The following is a 19,012-nucleotide window of genomic DNA, read 5'->3' as shown; positions in this document are numbered from 1 at the left end:
TGGTCAGAGAGTCTAGGAGCTTTGGAGAGTCCTGAGTGGGAGACACGGGGTGCTTGGTGTGTACCCCGAGGCAGTGCCAATGTGACTGTGGGGCTGGGGGCCAACAGAGCAATTGTCCGTGTGGTTCCAGAAGCAGGCCCAGCGTGGGGAGGGCCACACTGCAGGGAACAGGGGGGCATTTGGCTCTGTCCACATCACGTCCCTGGGGAGCAGCCTGGTTCTGTCTCATTGCTGGGGGGATTGGCCAGCCCTTGGCCATGCAGGGCTGAGGGAAAGGCTCTAGGAGGCTTGGAGAAAGGGCCCGCTCCAGCCCCAGGGTGGGAGAACGGCAGGCCATGCCCCTGCCCCACAGGAGGCGGCTCTGCATGAGCAGCTGAAGATGCTCCAGGGCCCCGGGCTGCAGGACTCGCTTCACACCGTGCTGGAGCGTCGGGCCAGAGTGAAGGAACTGGCAGAAAGCCGGGGCCAGGCCCTACACGCTGCCCTGCTGATAGCCCGCTTCGCTAGAGCTGCCACCCAGGTTAGAGGGCACCCCCTGCCCGTGCCTTTCACTTGGACCACATTTTATAGTGTTCGATGACCTTCACACCACAACCCCGTGATAGCAAACTGAGGTTTGGAGAGTTAAATGGCTTTCCCGGGGCCATGCTGGAGCCTACAACATTTGCTTCTAAGCCCCTTTGTGCAGAGACCCCACCTGTTGCCTGAGCTCTAGCAGGGCCAGGGTAGAGAGAGGTGGGAAAGGGAGCAGAGCATCCCAGGGTCCCAGGAGTGGGGGGGCCCACACCTCCAAAATGAAACCATGCCTAAGGCCCCTGCCCAGCGACTTCCTGTGGCTGAGCAGCCAGCAGGGCCTGGGGTATGTCTTCCTGGGCTAGAACCATCTGGTTCTCACGAGGCACTGCCAGCCCTGCCCTGAGGCCAGTAGGCAGCCACAGGGACTTTGTAGGCCTGCTGGGTCTCTCTGTGGTCCGAGGCAGTGTGGAGCACCACAGAATTCTTGTCCCTCGTGCCCCTACCAGGCCGAGGACTGGATCCAGGAGCGGGTCCAACAGCTGAAAGAGCCAATCCCTCCTGGGGACCTGAGATATACATTGAAGCACCTGCTGAAGCACCAGGCATTTGAGGCTGAAGTCCAGGCCCATGAGGAGGTCATGACCTCTGTTGCCAAGGTAACAGTCAAGCTCTCAACCCCACGCCTGCCCCAAAATGTGGCCAAGGGGCAAGGTCTTAGGCAGGAGGAAGAGCGGCAGACAAGATCACCTGTGTCCCATCTCTCCCCAGCAGGGCAAGGCACTCCTGGCACAGAGCCAACCTTGGGCGGGAGAGGTCTCCCAGAGGCTGCAGATGCTGCAGAAGCACTGGGAGAAGCTGAGGCAGGCAGTGGCCCTCCGGGGCCAGGACCTGGAGGACAAGCAAAACTTCTTGGAGTTCCTGCAAAGAGTGGACCTTGCAGAGGCCTGGATCCAGGAGAAGGTGGAGGCCCAGCTGGGCAGGGGCAGATCTGGGGGCCACAGGCCTTGGGGCTGAGAGATGGGGAGAGGGGAGCCCAGGCCTGCAGAAGGGAGTCCCAGCAAGATGTCCCAAAGCCTCCACCTGCCCCAACTCTGTCTCAGCAGTGGGTTCTCACGGGCTGGGCACACCTGGGGCCAGCGCTCACAGTGCTGCCCTCCCCACCTTCGGCCTTCACAGGAGGTAATGGTGAATGTCGGCGACCTGGGCGAGGACCTCGAGCACTGTTTGCAGCTCTGCAGGCGGCTCCGCGAGTTCCGAGGAGCCTCGGCCAGGGTGAGGGGCCCTGCCCAGGGAGAGGTTGGCCATGGCACCCCATTGAGAAATGCAGCTCAGCACAGGGAAGGAGCACAGGCCCTAGAGCCAGGCATGGGCTCATGTTGGTGCCACCCTTGCTGTTACACACACTTGGGCTCCCCCATCTCTCCAAGCCTTAGTTCCCGCATCTTTAGATTAGGGGTAATGTCTGTCCCAGAGGTAAGAGCATTTTGTGTGGTGGTGATTACGTGAATTTATACCTGTGATAAAACTGTGCAGACCCGTGCCCCCCATGCACAGATGCACGCGTGCAGAAACTGATGGAATCAGAATAAAGTCTAGTTAATAGTATCACACCAATGTCAATTTCCTGGTTTTAATATTATACTATTGTTATGTAAGATGTCACTGAGAGGGAAGCTGGGGGAAGGGTATGCAGGACCTCTCTGTACTACTTTTGCAATTTCCTGTGCGTCCATAATTATTTCAGAAATGTTAAGGTGGTACATATGCCTGCACGCAGTGGATAATCAGTGCTGCCCTGCAGTGCGACGAGCTCAGCGTCTCCTCCTCACCCCACGCCCTCCCTCCCACACATACACATAGTAAAAATCTGGTTCTCTTATGTGGTATAGAGGAAAGAAATTTGGCAAATATATGCACAATCAGGTGTTAGAGACCAAATGTGTTAAGCCTCATCTCCCTGAAATAAATATGTGTGATTTTTTAAAAGGCTACAGTGCTTAAACCTAAGATACCATTTGCTGATGGTGGAATTTCACAGACACTGTGCCAGTTGCTGTAGTAGAAGAGAGCTAGACTGCAGAGAGGCTGGGCTTGAGTCCCGGCGCTGCCACAAATGAGCCACATTGGCCTCTGAGCTCTGATTTGGCATCTGTAAGAGAGAGACACCCTTCCCTGCCTACTCCATAAGGGAGGTGGGAGAGTGCTTTGGAAATATAAACAAGCTCCAGAAATGCAAGGAGCGGCAAGCCTGCAATCCCACCTATTAGGGTCCCTTCCCTGTGTACTATAAACCTCACCCCGGGTCCAAGCCACACTAGCATCAGCCCAGGTGAGTCCTTGGGGTACATCATCCAAAGCCCAGGAGACTGGAGCTCACCACTTCATCCTACCCTTCCCTTTGCCTCCCTTATCCCGAGAAACTGTGTATTAACTTTAAGAGCTTCTGTCATGAGCATGTGACCACCCTCCCCCTCCTACCTGGTTCCCAACCAGGGAGCTTGTTTCCTAGCCTTACAGATGGCCCTGGGGCTGCAGGCTCCACGCTCACCTTGCTTACTGCACCTGGGACGGGGTGGTCGTGGGTACCTGCCACGGTAGAGGAAGCAGCTGCCTCCCTGTGCCCAAACGTGCTGCTCCTCATGCTCTGGGGCACCCAGGCAGGCCCCCCAAGTGCCAGCCACAGTGTAAAGAAGGGGCTCTGAGTGGACAGTACCTCACCTGTATCTCCCCTTCAGGACATGGTGGGTGATGCCTATGTCAGGAGCATCAATGACCTGTCACTGCAGCTCAAGAACCAGGACCCTGAGGAAGTCAAGACCATCTGCCAGCGGCGAAGCCAGCTCAACAACAGGCCAGTCCCAGGCTGGGAAGAGCTGTGGGGCCGGGGTTGCGGGGAGGCCGCCTCAGATTGCACATTACACAGCCCTCCCTCGGCCAGGTGGGCGAGTTTCCATGGCAACCTGCTCCGGTACCAGCAGCAGCTGGAGGAAGCCCTGGAGATACATGCATTGTCCCAAGAGCTGGACAATGTCACTGAGCAGATTAGGGAGAAGGTAAGCAGCAGAAAGGGATCCAGTCGTGCTCAGTGAGGGCACTGCCTAGAGTCTCCCATGCATCTCGCCCCACCCGCCCCTCCTGTTCAGCTGGGTGCTTGGAGATCATGTCAGAGGTCCACTGGGGGTATCTGACGGCCATCAGGATCCACTCCAGACCACAGACACCTGCTGCAGTCCCAGAGGCGGACCCCCTCGGCTCCTTTTCTCCCGGATCCTGGCCTCCAAATGCATTGTGGGTCCAGAGGCTAGAACACACCCTCTGTTTCCTCCCATCCCTTCCACACCCATGGGAGGTTTGCCCCAGGGTTGTATTGACAGCCACAGAGGAACACGGGCTGAGGTCCGGCAGAGGCAGAAGTTGAGGAGTTAGACGCTGCGTGGGAAGCGCTGTGTGAGACAGATGTGCTGCTTGGGCACGCCCAGCCGGTCTCCCCCTCCGGTTCCTGCCCTAGGACTGCCAGCCTAGCCTGCCCATCCACACTTGCTCCTTTCTCTTCTGAGTTCCGAAAGGATGCAAGTCAAAGGAGGAAGCGCCCCACAGCTGAGATTCTTACCTCAGGAAACTCCAAGCCCAAGTCTCCTCTGAGTCAGCCTCTTTCACATAAGGACAGGACCTCTAGTCAAAGCCAGGCCCCTGCTCAGCCCCAGTGGGGGCAGCGCGGATGGGATTGTGCTGGCACCGCTGTCCACACACAGGCCCCTCTGCAGTGAGAAGGAGCTGAAGCCAAGGCCTGGGGTAACCGCCCACTCCCCCTTTCCCCAGGACGCCCTGACCCGGGCCCTGGACCGCGGAGAGGACCTGGAGAGCGTGCAGCGGCTGCTGCGGAGGCGCGAGCTGCTGGAGCGTGAGTTGAGCCCCACCCAGGCCCAGGTGGAGGTGCGTGGCTGGCCGCAGGGGGCCCTGGGCACACGCAGGGAGGGGGGCCTTCAGGGTCTTGAGGGCCACATGCCAGGGCCTCCTGCAGCCGGGGCCTCCCAGCCCCAGCCTCTGACCCTGGCTTCCCCCACAGTCCCTGGAGCGTGAGGTGAGCCGCCTCTGCCAGAGAAGCCCCAGGGCAGCCGGCAGCCTCAGTCACAAGCAGCGAGAGATGATGGACAGCTGGCGGCAGCTCCAGAGTGGGGTGCAGGAGCGGTAGGGAGCCCTCAGTCCACACCCCCTCGCTGACCCATGCCCTTGGCGTCTCAGTCCCATACTCCCCTTGGCCTGTTTTCCCTAAGCTGCTGCTTCTGTGCTTCACATTACTGTCACCCCATTAATTCCCAGCCCCTGGGCCCTCTGTGGCTGTGGGACTTGGGGGACAGGAGACACTGGTAGGCCCGGGGGAGAGGGGTTTGCGGCCCTGGGACTAGCTGACAAGGCCTGTGGCAGGAGGGAGTCGCTGGATGCCTCGTACCAAGCTCAGAAGCTCCAGGCCACACTGCAGGAACTGCTGCTCCAGGCCCGGAGGCTGCAGGCCGAGATGGACGCGCAAGGCGCTCCCTGCAGCCCTGCGGAAGCCCGGCGCATGTTAGAGGAGCATGAGGAACGCAAGGTAAACATGGGAACCCCGAGACCTCGCCTCCTCACTGCCCTGCCCCTCCCCTCCCCTGCTCCCCACTCGCTCTCAGGCCCTTCTGAGCCTCCTGCCCTGCGCTTCTCCTCTAACATCCCTCCCCTCAGCCGTCTTCCCCCCTCTCCTCCAGCCCTGGAAGGCCTCAGCCTCCAGGATCTGAACCTAGCCCTGTTCCAGGCCGAGCTGGACTCCTGGACAGACAGCATCCGCCTGGTCCAAAGCACTGGGCAGTGCCTGCTCACAGCTGGGGGCCCGTCCACCCCCAACATTCGCCAGGCCCTGGCTGGTCTAGAACGGGAGCAGAGCAGCCTGCAAGGGGCCTGGCAGGAGCACCAGCTGCAGCTGCGGCAGGCCCTGGAGCTACAGGCAGGCACAGCCCCATCCCCAGCCTCCCTCCCGCCCACTCATCAGGGCCTGCGCTGCCCCCACGGCCCCTGGTCAAGGCTAAGGCCAGAGGGACTGCTGTGCGGGGGCTTCCCCAGTGCTCGGCACTCAGCTGCTGTGGGCCTGTCCTGTGGAGCCAAGCCCCAGGCTCCTGGTTCCCCGGCCTGGGCCACAGAGAGTCCCTCCACCTGCGGGGCCTGGACCCTCTGCCAGCTTCCTCTCGCCTTTTCCCCTCTCTCCAGCTGTTTCTGAGCTCCGTGGAGAAGACAGAACGTTGGCTGTGCAGCAAGGAAGCCTCCCCAGCCAGTGAGGGCCTGGGGGTAGGTGCCCAGCAGGAGCAGGGAGGATTTACAAGAACAAGAGTGGCATTAGCGGGTGGGACCTGCCAGTGCGGCCTGAGCTCCCTGGCTGGGGGTCCCCCCCTTCTGTGGCATTTCCCCAACCCTCAGCCACATGACTCATTCGGCAGTTCTCATGCGCGGGGCAGGCCCCACGGTGAATGCCACGGGGCTTAGAGAGTGACCATGAGGCCCTGGCCACTCTTGCCGCCTCCCACCGCCCTTCTCACCCTGCCCTCCTCGCTTCCCATGCGCCCAGAGGTTTGCTGCTCCCTCCACCATCCAGCCCCGTGGCAGATGAGTAACCCCGGGGAGCCCTCAGAGGGTGATCAAGGCTGACATCATCTTGCTGGGAGTGCAGAGACAAGAGTGTTCATGTTATGTGAAAAAGCTCAACCTGCCCTAGAAATTCTGCCATTTGCCCCTTACCCCAATGCCTCCCCCGCTTGAGAATCGGGGCTCCAATGCCAGAAACAGCCTTGAGGGATTCGAGGGGCGCATTCGGCTTCAGGATGAGTGTTTGGTAGAATTGCTCTAGGAGGGAAAGCAGATAGCTTGGGTTGGGGAGGGGGCAACCACGGACATTATCAAGTTTCCTGTGCCCACCAGGACCCCTTGGCCAATGTGGAGACCCTCCTGTGGAAGCACAAGGTGTTTGAGCAGGACCTGGAGGCACAGACGGGAAAGATCGGTGCACTGGAGGCCACAGCCCGCAGCTTGCACCAGGCTGGGCACCCCGAGGCCCAGCGTGCCCTGGGCAGGTGCCAGGCCCTGCTCCTGAGGTACCTCTGCCTCCGGGGTGATGAGAGCTTTGGGTGGGCTGGCACGGGCCCTGGCATCCCTGCTGTTCCTGCCCTTCCACTGAGGGGCTCGGGCTCAGCCTTTCCCAAGGGCTGAGGTCAGAGGCCAGGGTGCCCACCACTCCTGGCCCCGCGGTGTGTCAGCCTGTTGTGGACCTCAGACAACACATGGGAAATCCCACTTCCTTCTTCATCCAGCTGAGATAAGAGAGAGTTTTACAAGGAAGCTTATGCTAGGAAACTAAGAAAGGAAACATGAGAGCACAGTGATTAAATGTCACGGGGCACAGTCCTGAGTTCCTCTGCTGCCCACTAGTGGCAGGACTGGCGGCGGAGTCCTCCCACTAGCTAGGCCTCGCCTCTATGCAGGCAGAGACACCTGCCTCTTAGGGCCAGGTGAGGAGGGAAAGGTGCCCTGACATCTCTGCACGGCGCTGGCCTCACGGGCAGGCTGGCAGATTTTTTTATGCCTGCTTAACTGAAGTCAGCCACAGGTGCGTGACCTGCACAGCCTATGTGACGCCAGGCTCCACCCTTTTCCTCATAGAAGCTCATCTGGTTCAGTCCCCTCGTCCAGCTCCTCAGACTTCTAGATCAAGGCATGTATGGCCACAAGCCAGAGCCCAGGCTGGCGGGGACCTCCATCCTTCCCAGAGAGCCTCCCTGCACTCACAAATTTTGTGGTTCCTTTTTCTGTGTCCTTGCAGGGACGGGGGCCATCCCCTCTCCGTTCTTGCAGGTGGACCTCATGTGGGTACCTGTGGGGTCTTCAGATTCACAGATGGCAAACCCTGGTTTGCTGGTGTCTGTCAACACCCCCCACAGTCACCTTAGGTGGCTCCTGGCAGGGCCAGCTGTCCCCAGCACAGTGCCACCCTGACCCCCTCCCCTTCTGGACTTCTGCCATCCTGTTTCTGTTCAGTCGAGCCCCTCTGCACCTCCCCGCCTGCCATAGCGTCACCCTCACACTAGTGTGGAGCACACCCATGGAAGGTGTGCATGACCTGGAGGGGATACTAGAGCTTCTTTTCCTATTCATTTCATAGATCTCATTGTTTCTATTTTTGTGCATATGGCAATACACTTAATATATTGGTACAGAGTACCATATATAATAGGTTTATAATAAATTATACATATATCAATTAAATATTAAATGAATCTTAGATATTATATATTTGGGGGCTTGCCTTAAAAGTTCTTGCTAATAGCAACACATGATCAAAAACGTGGCTTAGACATTGTATTAGTCTGCTCGGGCTGCTATAACAAAATATCACAGACAGGGTGGTATAAACAGCAGAAATTTTTTTCCTCACAATTCTGGAGGCTGGAAGCCCAAGATCAAGGTGTCAGTGGGTTGGCTGCTTGTGAAGGCCTCTGTCTTTGCCTTGCAGATGGCCACCTCCATCCTCCATCTGCACGTGGTCTTGTCGGTGTGCCTGTGTCTGCGTCCTAACCTCCCCTCCTCCCAGTCAGACTGGAGCAGGCCCACACATCTGACCTCACGTTAACTTGATCATTTCTTTAAAGACCCTGTCTCCCAGAACTGCCATTCTGAAGTACTGGCATTGGGACTCCAACATGAGAACTTGGGGGGACACAGTTCAGCCGGTAACAGACACTAATAAAGAGGGCAGTACGATGTGTCTTTATCTCAACGGCAACCCCAGACTCAGGGCACACTGATAGCCACGAAAGACTGTCCTCGGCTAGAAGGGCCTAGGATGTGTGTGCACGGTTACAAACACACACACCCCTGCAACAGCTCCAGGTCCTGTGGGCCCTGAGCAGACCTGAGGCCCACGAGACTCTCCTTCTAACAGGAAAGAGGCACTGCTGGGCCGAGCCAGGACCCGGCGTCGCCGGCTGGAGGAGCTGCAGCAACTGCAGACTTTCCTGCAGGACTCCAACGAGGTTCCCTCGCTTGGGGTGGGGAGTGGCTGTGGTGGAGGGAAGGAGTTGCCCCAGGGAAAGGCCACCCTTCCTTTGGGGAACCCCAGGGGGCAGGGGGAGGGGGAGACCTAGGCAGCAGAGCCTGGTCCTCCCCATGTGTCCAGGTGGCCACGTGGCTGAGGGAGAAGAACCTGGTGGCCCTGGACGTGCGCTGGCAGGACTCAGCCGCGCTGCAGGCGCAGTTGCGGAAGCAGCAGAGTTTCCAGGCCGAGGTGGATGCGAGCCTGCGCCGACAGCAGGAGCTACAGACGGTGAGGACTGTGGGGCTGGAGGGCCGCAGGATGCCCCGAGGGCCAGAGCACAGGATGGGACAACTCCACAGAGCCCTGGCAGCCGGTTCTGAGCCACAGTAACGGGTGGCAACGTTTATCAAGTGCTTTGTGTGTGCAGACAGCTTGAGCAGCAGTTGCTTCCCCAGGCCACCCTCTCCCAAAATGGCACATTCTCAATAATTTTAAAGATCATATTTTGATGTGATTGGGGCACAGCCAGCAGTCCTGTGGGTACAGGAGTCATCTTTGTTAACATTTGTTAACATATTTATTAACATTCCCTTTTCCACCTGCAAAGTCCTGTCCTGACCCCAGGCTGGCTCTGTCTGATGTAAATGCCCTGCTAAGTATTTCATGCTATTTGTGTCATTTAAACAAAAGAACCATTCTTACCTCTATTATATGGATGAGGAAAATGAGGCTCAGAGAGGTTGAGAAACTCACCCAAGATCACACAGCTAGCACACAGAAACTCCACAGCTGTGGGGCTGGTGGTCACAGTTGACACAGGTGCCCTGGTACCAGCGGTCTTGAGGCTATGAGGTATGTGCCATGTTGTGGCTGCAGGAGGGGCAGAGGCTGCTGCAGGGGGGCCACCCAGCCTCAGAGACCATCCAGGAACGGCTGCAGGAGCTGGGAGAGCTCTGGGGTGAGCTACAAGCCAACTGCCAGAGGAAGGCGGCCACGCTCCAGGAGGCCTGCGAGGTGAGGCTGTATAGACCACAGAGCAGCTGGATGGGGTTCCAGGCCTCTCCCCTAGTGCCCACCTCACCTCCTGCCTCAGGCCCTGCGTCTGCAGCGGAGCTTGGAGGAACTGGAGAGCTGGCTGGAGCCCGTGGAGGTGGAGCTGAGAGCCCCTTTCGGAGACCAGGCCCTGTCTGGGGTGGGCGAGCTCCTGGAGGCGCTGGGGGAGCTGGAGGCAGCAGTGGACAGGCAGGCCAGGCGGGCACAGGCCTTCGCACAGGGAGGCCACTGCCTCACCGGAGACACGGAAGAGCAGGCCCGGCAGCTGCTGCAGAGGTAGACCCGTCATGCCCAGCCTCCATTAGCATCCTCTCGTCCTCTTCTTCCCTGCCCACAGGGAGGGGCACAGCGTGGGTGAGCTCCGTGTCACCGTCTAGCCCCAACACTGACAAACGTGGGCCCTGCTTCCTCGGGGCCCCCCACTGCCGCAGGTTCAAGCGCCTGCAGGAGCTGCTGCAGGAGCGCAGGACGGCCCTGGAGGCCCGGAGTCTCCTCTTGCAGTTCTTCAGGGATGTGGACGAGGAGATGGCCTGGGTGCAGGAGAAGCTGCCCCTGGCCACTTCCCAGGACTATGGCCAGAGCCTGAGCACTGTGCAGCACCTGCAGGAGAAGCACCAGGTGTGGGCCCACCCTGGGAGGAGGGAAGGCGTCAGCCCCAGGAAGTGAGCCAGGCTCCTCGGCCAGTAAATGGGGCTGTGGCCCGTCTAGGACTCTCTGCCTTTGGGGGCTTTGGGGGAACCCTGGTTTCTTTGGGGGTTATGGGGACAGGGAACTCCTTGGGAACAAGTCTGTGGGGTCTCATGAGGCTTCAGACATGACCCTGGGGACCCCTGAGTGCCCAGTAACGTCTCTGTCCTCCTTCTTCTTACTCTGCAGAACTTGGAGAGTGAGATGAGCAGCCATGAGGCTCTGGTGCGGGCGGTGGTGGGCACAGGGCACAAACTGGTGCAGGCTGGGCACTTCGCCGCCCACGACGTGGCTGCCCGGGCACAGCAACTGGAGAAGGCCGTGGAGCGCCTGCGAGCAGAGGCGGTGTGGAGGCGGCGGCTGCTGCAGCAGGCCCAGGAGGCCCAGCAGTTTCTGACGGAGGTGAGGGGTGGCCGAGTGCAGAGGGGGAAGGCAGGCTGGGCACTGTGTGTGTTCTGTCGCCTCCACCGCGTGGCCTCCTGCCCCCACCCGCTTCCTTCTGCACATTTCCCAGAAAACAGGCCGCTGGCTTGTCTGTCTGGTTTCGCTGCCTCTTCTGAACCAGTGGCTCTCAGCCCACACTCTGCACCAGCATCACCGTGTGATTGTACCTAAACCACCTCACGACAGTGAATACAAGCGTAAAGAAGGAGAAACTAAAGTATTAAGCTAAGAAATGAAAGGAAGAAACTCGTTGCAAGGAATATTTCCTAAAACTTGGTTTGATTATATTAAGTGACAAAACCAAAATCTGTGCCTGTGAACCAAGAATAGTGCCTTCATTTTGCATAGGGAAAACAGTCCCCTGGAACCTGTCCCCACACTTGTGCTCAGGCTGCGTTCCAGACCGAGCAGGGAGCCCTGGGGGTGGGGCGCAGGCGCGGGGAGCTCAGAAGCCCTCCGGTGATGGCACCGTGCAGCCGGTCGGAGCCACTGCTCCCAATCCTGAGGTCGGGAGCCCTGATCTCTGCTATGTCACCCCAGCTCCTGGAGGCAGGGTCCTGGCTGGCTGAACGGGGCAGTGTCCTGGACAACGAAGACATGGGTGTCACTGCCGAGGCCACACAAGCCCTTCTGCGGCGGCTGGAGGCCATGAGGAGAGACCTGGAGGGGTTCAGCCTGCGCATCGAGCGGCTGCAGCAGACGGCAGCACTCCTGGAGAGCAGACAGAACCCGGAAAGGTGGGCCAGAGCCACACCATCTGCCACCCGCCATCCGCCACCCGCCATCGGGGAGGAGCAGAAGGAAGCTCCCCACAGAGGTGGCGTGAGGCTGGGCCAGCGTAGAGGGAAGGGCTCTGGTCCAAGCTGTCTCTTTCCTGCCACAGCCCGAAGGTGCTCGCCCAGCTGCGGGCGGTGAGGGAGGCCCACGGGGAGCTGCTGCAGAGAGCGGAGGGCAGGGGGCGAGGCCTGCAGCAGCAGCTGCAGCTGCACCACCTGGAGCGGGAGAGCCAGCTCCTGGACGCCTGGCTGACCACCAGGGTGGCTGCCGCCGAGTCCCAGGACTACGGGCAGGACCTGGAGGGCGTCAAGGTAAGTCACTGCGGAGCAAAGCTAGGGGAGAGTGGGTTGAGGCTGAACGAGGACAGGAGGGTCTGCGTCTTGGTAAGAGAGGAATGCAAGGCGTGAGCAGAAAGGAGGTTGGATGGGTGTCTCTGGGGAATCCCGGTGGTTCTAGAACCAGGGCTGACGGATGTCCGAGCCAGCAGATCCTGCCAAGCCCTTCATGAGCTTTGAGAGCTTCAGGACGCTACCTCCAGAGTGACCCTGTCTGGCCCTACACTCTTGCAGGTGCTGGAAGAGAAGTTTGATGCATTCAGAAAGGAAGCCCAGAGCCTGGGGCAGGCCAAGGTGCAGGCCCTGAGGGAACTGGCAGGCACCCTGGAAAGGGAAGCACCCAGGTGCTGTCCCCGTATCCAAGCCCAGAGGAGCCACATCGAGGCCACTTGGGAGAGGCTGGATAAGGCAATAAGAGCCCGCACAGAGGTAGGTGCCTATAGGCTGGGCCAGGCTGAGGCGGTCAAGGGGCGGAATAGCTGTGCTTGCTGCCTGCACCCAGGACAAGCAGACCCTTTGGCCAAGTGCATGTGTGCCTGTGCGTGCCTCTGTGTGTGTGCAAGCGTGTTCGTGCCTGTGTGCTTGTGTGCCTGTGTAGGGGTGGCCGCCCCTGACTCCCAGCAGCAAGCGGATTAGGAGCCTCAGCGTCTTCCACTTTCAGGCCCCTCCACTGATTGGTTTCCTCCTAGTACAGTTCACACCTCCAAGGAGAAACAGAGGGCACGTCTGGCAGCTTCTGAGTCCCCCAAGCCCTTCTAGCGCAGGCTTCAGGTCTGACGAGACCTACACCTTGCTGGTTTCTCCTCGCTAAGCACACACGTTAACCCTGCGTGACCTTGCCCTTCTCCCTCACACCACTCAACTTCCCTCCAGGACCTTAGCTCTCAGCCGCCACAGCTGGTGGTTTTGAACAGAGCAGCCCAGCTTCCTGAGCCCCTGGCAAAGCCCACAGCCCAAGGGCATCTCTGCAGGGCCGGGCCCCCACCTGGGCTGACCCTTTCCTCTCCCGGCCCCATCGGAAGTGCTACAGGTGCTGCTACTTGGGCCCAGACAGAGCCCTGAGAAGCAGCCTACTCCCTCGTGCAGACCTGTGCCTGCCTTCTCAGGACGTGTGCCCTGAGGGCCCTCTCCTCGCCCAGTGCCTCCTGGGCCTGCCACGTCCTCAGTAACATCACACGTTCATTAAGCAGTGGCCACATCTAGGGTGTTTTCTGTACCTGGGGGTGGTAAATGAGTCACCAAGCCCCATGGTCCTCCTTGCTCAAAAGGAGGTAGCCCAGGAGGCCATGTCTCCAGGGAGAAACTCAGCCCCGAGCAGGCCCTTCCTCCTTTCCCAGAACCTGGCCGCAGCCCGCCAGGTCCGCAGCTTGGAGCAGGCAGCGGCCGAGCTCCAGGGCTGGGTGCAGGAGAAAGTGGCCCTGATGGAGGGAGATAACCGAGGCCACAGCCTGTCATCTGTGCAGACCCTGCAGCGACAGCACTGGCGTCTAGAGGTGAGGGCCCACCCCCTGTGGCCTGTCTGAGCCCCTCCTGAAGGCAGTAGGCAAGGGGACCTGTCTCAAGCCCACCCCCGAGGTCATAGGTGAGGGGCCTCCCACCCCAGGGGGTGCTGCCTGAGCCTCTTCCCTGGAAACCCAGACCCCCTCCCTTGGGGCCCCGGGACTTGGCCCAGGTTGTGGGGCATAGCGGGGGTGGCTCCTCAGAGGCCTGGGATCTCCCGAGTGAGGAGCATGCGTCAGGCCAGTGGGGAGACTGAAGCCTGATCTTGTGTTCTGGCTGCAGAGGGAGCTGGCAGCTATGGAGAAGGAGGTGGCACGGGTGCAGATGGAGGCCTGCCGACTGGGCCAGCTACAGCCTGCGGCTCAGCGGGGCCTGGCGGAGCAGCTGGCCAAGGTGCAGGAGGCCTGGGCCACCCTGGAGGTGAAGGCCCAGGAGCGGGACCAGCGGCTGGCACAGGCTGCACATGGCCATGCCTTCCTCGGGCGCTGCCAGGAGCTGCTGTAGGTGTCCTGCCCTGGCGGTGGCCTCCACTCTGCCCTGCCCTTGCTCCCCAGGCTGCCCCGCACCCCTGACAGCGGCTCCTTTCCCTGCCCCGCAGAGCATGGGCTCGGGAGAGGCAAGCACTGGCGTCCTCTGAGGAGCTGGCTGGGGATGTGGCCGGGGCTGAGCAGCTCCTTGGGCAGCACGAATCGCTGGGGCGAGCCATCAGGGAGCTCTGCCTTCAAGCCCAGGACGTGCTGCAGGAAGGGCAGCAGCTGGTGGAAAACGGCCACTTCATGTCCCCGGAGGTGTGAGCACTGGGGGTGGGCCTGGGGTTGAGCTGGGGATGGAGCCCGGTTGCCCAAGCCTCAGAACCCCCAGCAGGCACGGGAACCACTAGGACAGGAAGGCTGGGCGAGGGCAGAGAGAGAGGCCAGGAGGGGGAGGCCCAGGTCTCCAGGCCTTCCCTCTGCGCCTCCGCGGGGCTCCCCAGCCCTGCTCTGCCCCAGGTGGGAGCTCTGCCCAAGCTCTCACTGGCAGCAGTGCCTCCCTGCCAGGTGACAGAGTGTCTGCAGGAGCTGGAAGGGCAGCTACTGGAGCTCGAGGAGGCCTGGGCCCTGCGCCAGCAACACTGCAAGGAGAGCTGGGGCCTGCGGACGCTGCGCCAGGGGCTGGAGCAGGCCGAGGCCTGGCTGGCCTCCCGGGAAGGCCTCCTCCTGGAGCCCAGCTGTGGGGTGAGTGGGGCCAGCCCTTTAGCTGGCCACCATGGCCCAGGGCACAGCCCACTGCCCCTCTGCTCACTGACCCTCAGGCTGGGCTGTAGAGGGTGACGGAAGGCTCTTGGCCCCCCTCAAGCTGGGCCTCACCCTGACTACTTCTCCCCAGCGCTCAGTGACAGATGTGGAGTTGCTGCTCCGCAGACACCAGGACTTAGAGAAGCTGCTGGCTGCCCAGGAAGAGAAGTTTGCCCGACTACAGGAGAGGACAGAGGTGAGAGGTGCTGGGGGAGGAGGGGGCGGGTGAGGGCACGCCCCAGAGAGACAGGCTGAGGGCTGGTGGGTGGGAACACTCAGCCTGCAAGTCAGGGTCCCCTGATGGTCCCTCAGGGCTCACCCTCCAGGAAAGCCCCGCCCTTTCCCTGCCAGCTGCCGCAGTGGGGTAGGGCACCACTGCCGACGGCCACAAGAGGGGAGTCCCTGAGCTGAAACAGGAAGAGATGAAGAACCATGTGGAGAGACAGGCACTCTCTGAGTGGGAGGGCTTTGGGGAGGAGAGGCTGGGTCCCGCTGCCCAGGCGATGGCCAGTCTGCCGTCACCTGGCTCACCTTGCCCCCCTGCAAGATGGAACAGAAGCTGCTGCAGCAGGTGCAGGGGCGGACACGCGGGAGAGTTGGCAGCCAGCTGCCACCCTTTCAGTGGAGGCCCTCAGGACACTGGGGGCCAGGAGCGTAGCTGGCTCAGACGAGGGACCTGCAGCCAGGTGTCCCCATCAGACTGCACACATCCATGGCCAGCGTCCGCCTGGAGCATACAGCTGGGGGGCGGCAGCCCAGCGGGTCTGGGGTTGTGGGGGTAAGAGGCGCTGAGGGTCTTTAGGAATATAGTCAGGGAGTAGGTGGTGCCTGGCCCACCTTCCAGAGGGGGCATCCTCTGTGCTGGTACTGACATTTCCTGATGCATTTTCAGGATGCAAAGGATGTCCCCATCATGGAGGGGTCTTTGGAGCTTAAGCAGCAGCTCCTGTTGAAGGAGAGGCAGGTAAGTGCCGGAAGACCCCCATCTCCAGGCAGCTCCCCCTTGCAGATCCACTCAAGGGGCTCAGAGTGGCCATCTGGGCTGGCACCCTGGCATTGTAGACTTGGGTAGACTCCCGCCTGCTCTCAGGGCAGTTGGCTCCTTAGGGTGACTTCACAGCTTCTGCCCCCACCCGGGGGGGGGCTGGGACTCCTCTCCCTACTCCTGTTCTTCCTCCCTGCCTTGGTTTCCCTATCAGAGCCCCTCCCTGGCTCCCTCTTCCCCATGGAGACTTCGGCCCAATCCAGTGCTTTCCCCGGGAGGCTTTGGAGACACATGGCCAGGCTGTGACAAGGCTCCAGTCTCTCCCCTGTGCGTGGCTGGAGCAGCCTCACCGCCTTTGTCTCCACAGTCCAGCTCGAGCTCCTGGGACAGCTATTAGGGGACCCTAAGGGGCAGCTCCCTGGGCCTGTTCCCAGATGAGAGGGTGGCAGCGGAGGTGCCAGACAGCATGGGAGTGCACAGATACAGACTTCGGGGGGTTGGAGGCAGGCAAAGGGGCCAGAGGACAGAGCCCCATGGGGAAAAGCTGACCTGGCCACAGTGACCCCTACCCCCACCCCCCCGTCTCTCCTCAGAAAGCAGCTTCCACGGCCCCCCTTGACCTCACGGGAGCCCAGGGTGAGAGGCTGAGGGACCACCACGGCAGGAAACGCTCTTTCTCCCTCAGGTGAGGGAAGAGAGTGACGCAGGCAGGTGCAGCCTCCAGACAGCTGAGGGGGCGGAGGGAGAGGCAGGTCCCCAAAGCCGAGGTGGAGAGTTTGACCCATGGCTGTCTGGGTGCCAGGCTGAGCAGCGGGGCGGAGAGCCTGCGTGCAGCACCGTCTGGAGAGCAGGCTTCGAGCTGGCAGCGAGCCCTGAGCAGTGCGGCAGGTGGGCTGCAGGGAGGAACGGGTGGTGGATGCTGATTGGGCCCCAGGCTCCCTGTGCCACTGGTGTTGTGTGCATCCTTGGGACATTTCACATCTAGTATCTCCAGCCCCTGAGAAGTAAGTAGAACTTATTTTCTCAGAGAATTTAAGGCCCAGAGAGGTTAAACGACTTGCCCAAGATCACACAGCTAATTAGCAGCAAAAGTAGGGACAGTCTTGGTTTCCCTTTCCCCCCGGGTCCTGGTCCTGTTCTGCCCCCTGTGGAGTCTCCCATGCCAAGCCCTTCCTGCCAGGGTCCTCGTGGCCTCTTCTCCAAGGGCTTTCCAGGCCCTGCTCTGTCTGATCTGGGGGCCTCTCTAATCTTCCAGTCCTCAGACACCTCAGCCCCTCCCTCGAGTTGTCTCGCAGACAGTGGCCTCGCTGGGTTCTACCACCAGGAGGAACATGTGGAAACACCCCTCAGACCACTGTCTCCCTGCGTCCTGTGGTCTGCCAGGGCTCTGTGTGGGGACGGTGTGTTCAGGAATGTCCTGGGGGCTGCCGGGAGGTCCTTGCAGTCTCTGGGATCCTAGCTCCACTCCTCACTGTGTCTGTTTCCCCTGGATTCTCCCCCAAGACTCGATCTTTCCAGAAGCCCAAAGGGATCCTGAGTCTTTTCAGCATTTCAGGGTACCCCTCGCCCCGCTCCAGGCTGAGCCTGTCTTAGCGTGTCTGCGCCTTCTAGGAGGCCGGGTGTGTGAAGGTTCAGCCTGCACTGCACCTCCGCACAGGCAAGCTGTGACCGGGACAGACTCCCCAGGGCCGTGCCAAGCCCCGGAAGCAGGAGGAAGGAGAATGCTGGGAGACGGCCGCGCAGGTGGCCCCGCGTCTGGGCCAGGGCTAACACTTCTTCCTTGCTCTGCAGCCCGGAGTCTGAGCCCCGAACTCAAAGCCAGACCTGTTGGCTTTCCGGCTGAGAGTGCCGCTGAGGAGTTGCCCAGCACGGCTGCCCTGCTCAGGTAGGACACCTGGGTGGGGAGCCCCAATTTTCAGTGACTGGCACAAGCGCTACCCTCTTAAGCCCCAGGTCCTGGACTCAGACCTACTCTGCTGGGGCGTGGGGAAACCCAGACATTTGAGACTCTCAGCCACCCCTGGGAAATAGGAAGCCCTGACACCCCCTGCTCTGGGTGCAAAGCCTCACTCTCCACTGTGACGCGGAGTCCAGGCCACAAGGCTCCTTTCCCACAGACTCGACAGCTGTCCCCTCCCCAGGGATCGCTCCACACCCTCCGCTCAGGGGGAAGACCCTGCAGATGACGGGCCCTGCAGTCGGAGCCACGCAAGGCTCCCAGCCTTTCCTGCTCTGGCCAGCCCCGTGGTGAGGGTGTCCCTGGTTTCCCTCGGCACGTCGCTGGGAAGCTTGCTGGATTTGCCTGCCCAGCACCACGCACGCCTCCATTTTCAGTCTCCTTTCTCCTCTGCCCTCTCCAAGCCAGAGCACGTGTTTGCCGGGCAGCCAGACCCCTTCTCCACCCTGCTCACTCCCCTCTCCCTGTCTCCGGCTCTTCCCAGCCCCACTCCCAGGGGAGAGGGCCCAGGAGTCACCACGTCCTCGGGATCACAGACCAGGGACAAGGGCAGGCTAAGGTGGAGGTTTAGGAGCAAATGGCTCTGATTTGGGACCTCAGCCTCTTCTTTTAGATCCCGGAGCCATGCAGCTGCTCAACCCCCTCACCCACCTCCAAGCCAGCAGGCACTGGGCTCTCCAGAAGAGGGGACACTTGGGGTTAGAAGAAAATGGGGAGGGACTGGAGACAGGGTATGGGCACATCCTCCAGGGATGGCCTGGGGTGAACCTTGGTATCTCACGGCCAGAGCCATGTTCCTGGAAGGCTCTCATGCCGTAACGGGCGGCCACCATGGCTGTGGCCTTGACACAGTCATCTGCTCTCACTCCCCAGGGCCCACGGGCTCCAATTTATGATTCCGATGTGTTGCTAAAGAGACGGGCCTTGTCCTAGACACAGTGGCTCCTGAGGCTACCGGGACAGCCACTTCTGTGTCTGTAGCCACGTGCCCAGGGCAGGGCCTGAGAGTTGCCAGGGCAGGGCTGACAGATGTAGTGAGGTAGGCTGTGAAAATCAAGGTAATTATGTCCCATTCGCCTGTTTCTCTCACTTATCCTAGAAGGTGGGTTGTTCCAGGGGAGGCCAGGGTGCTGGGGCACCAGTGCTTGGAGAAGATTCTGGGGTGGCCAGGTCCTGAATGCACTCTGCCTCCCTGTTTTCCCAACAGGTCTGGGCCTGGACGAGAATCCCAAGGCCTCACAAGTGAGGACACCTCTAGGGGACCAGAATGAGACTCGGCTAGAGGCACAAGGGCGTCTTTCTCCTGTATGCTCAGATCCAGGCTCTGCCCAAAGCCAAGCCAGGCCCCACCAAAGTCACAGCCTGCTAAAGTTACACCATTGCCACTGGTGTTTCTTTGGAGCATCCGGTGCCAAGTCTGGCTACCCCTCCCAG

At 60.6% G+C, this 19,012-nt stretch overlaps 1 protein-coding gene across 1 annotated transcript in view; it reads left to right on the top strand.

Moving 5' to 3' along the window:
- SPTBN5 (spectrin, beta, non-erythrocytic 5) overlaps window positions 1-18,849 on the top strand; it is a 43,863-nt gene extending 25,014 nt beyond the window's left edge. The window contains 33 exon segments of the mRNA XM_012649127.1: window positions 353-520; window positions 1,023-1,172; window positions 1,285-1,476; window positions 1,693-1,788; window positions 3,252-3,367; window positions 3,455-3,569; window positions 4,336-4,449; window positions 4,583-4,704; window positions 4,942-5,104; window positions 5,303-5,491; window positions 5,752-5,829; window positions 6,457-6,629; window positions 8,474-8,564; window positions 8,708-8,854; window positions 9,443-9,580; window positions 9,660-9,895; window positions 10,051-10,237; window positions 10,496-10,708; window positions 11,291-11,487; window positions 11,634-11,838; window positions 12,097-12,291; window positions 13,200-13,355; window positions 13,645-13,862; window positions 13,961-14,150; window positions 14,400-14,576; window positions 14,728-14,832; window positions 15,184-15,324; window positions 15,529-15,600; window positions 15,989-16,075; window positions 16,215-16,306; window positions 16,424-16,509; window positions 17,413-17,506; window positions 18,786-18,849. Of these exon segments, the coding sequence (XP_012504581.1) occupies window positions 353-520; window positions 1,023-1,172; window positions 1,285-1,476; window positions 1,693-1,788; window positions 3,252-3,367; window positions 3,455-3,569; window positions 4,336-4,449; window positions 4,583-4,704; window positions 4,942-5,104; window positions 5,303-5,491; window positions 5,752-5,829; window positions 6,457-6,629; window positions 8,474-8,564; window positions 8,708-8,854; window positions 9,443-9,580; window positions 9,660-9,895; window positions 10,051-10,237; window positions 10,496-10,708; window positions 11,291-11,487; window positions 11,634-11,838; window positions 12,097-12,291; window positions 13,200-13,355; window positions 13,645-13,862; window positions 13,961-14,150; window positions 14,400-14,576; window positions 14,728-14,832; window positions 15,184-15,324; window positions 15,529-15,600; window positions 15,989-16,075; window positions 16,215-16,306; window positions 16,424-16,509; window positions 17,413-17,506; window positions 18,786-18,849 (4,767 nt within the window).
- Window positions 18,850-19,012: the final 163 nt, after the last annotated feature.

This window comes from Propithecus coquereli, unplaced genomic scaffold, assembly GCF_000956105.1.
Source record: "Propithecus coquereli isolate 6110/MARCELLA unplaced genomic scaffold, Pcoq_1.0 Scaffold3, whole genome shotgun sequence".
NCBI classification, from domain to species: domain Eukaryota; kingdom Metazoa; phylum Chordata; class Mammalia; order Primates; family Indriidae; genus Propithecus; species Propithecus coquereli.
Note: the sequence above shows the minus strand (reverse complement) of the source record. Positions and strands in the feature narration are given on the sequence as shown.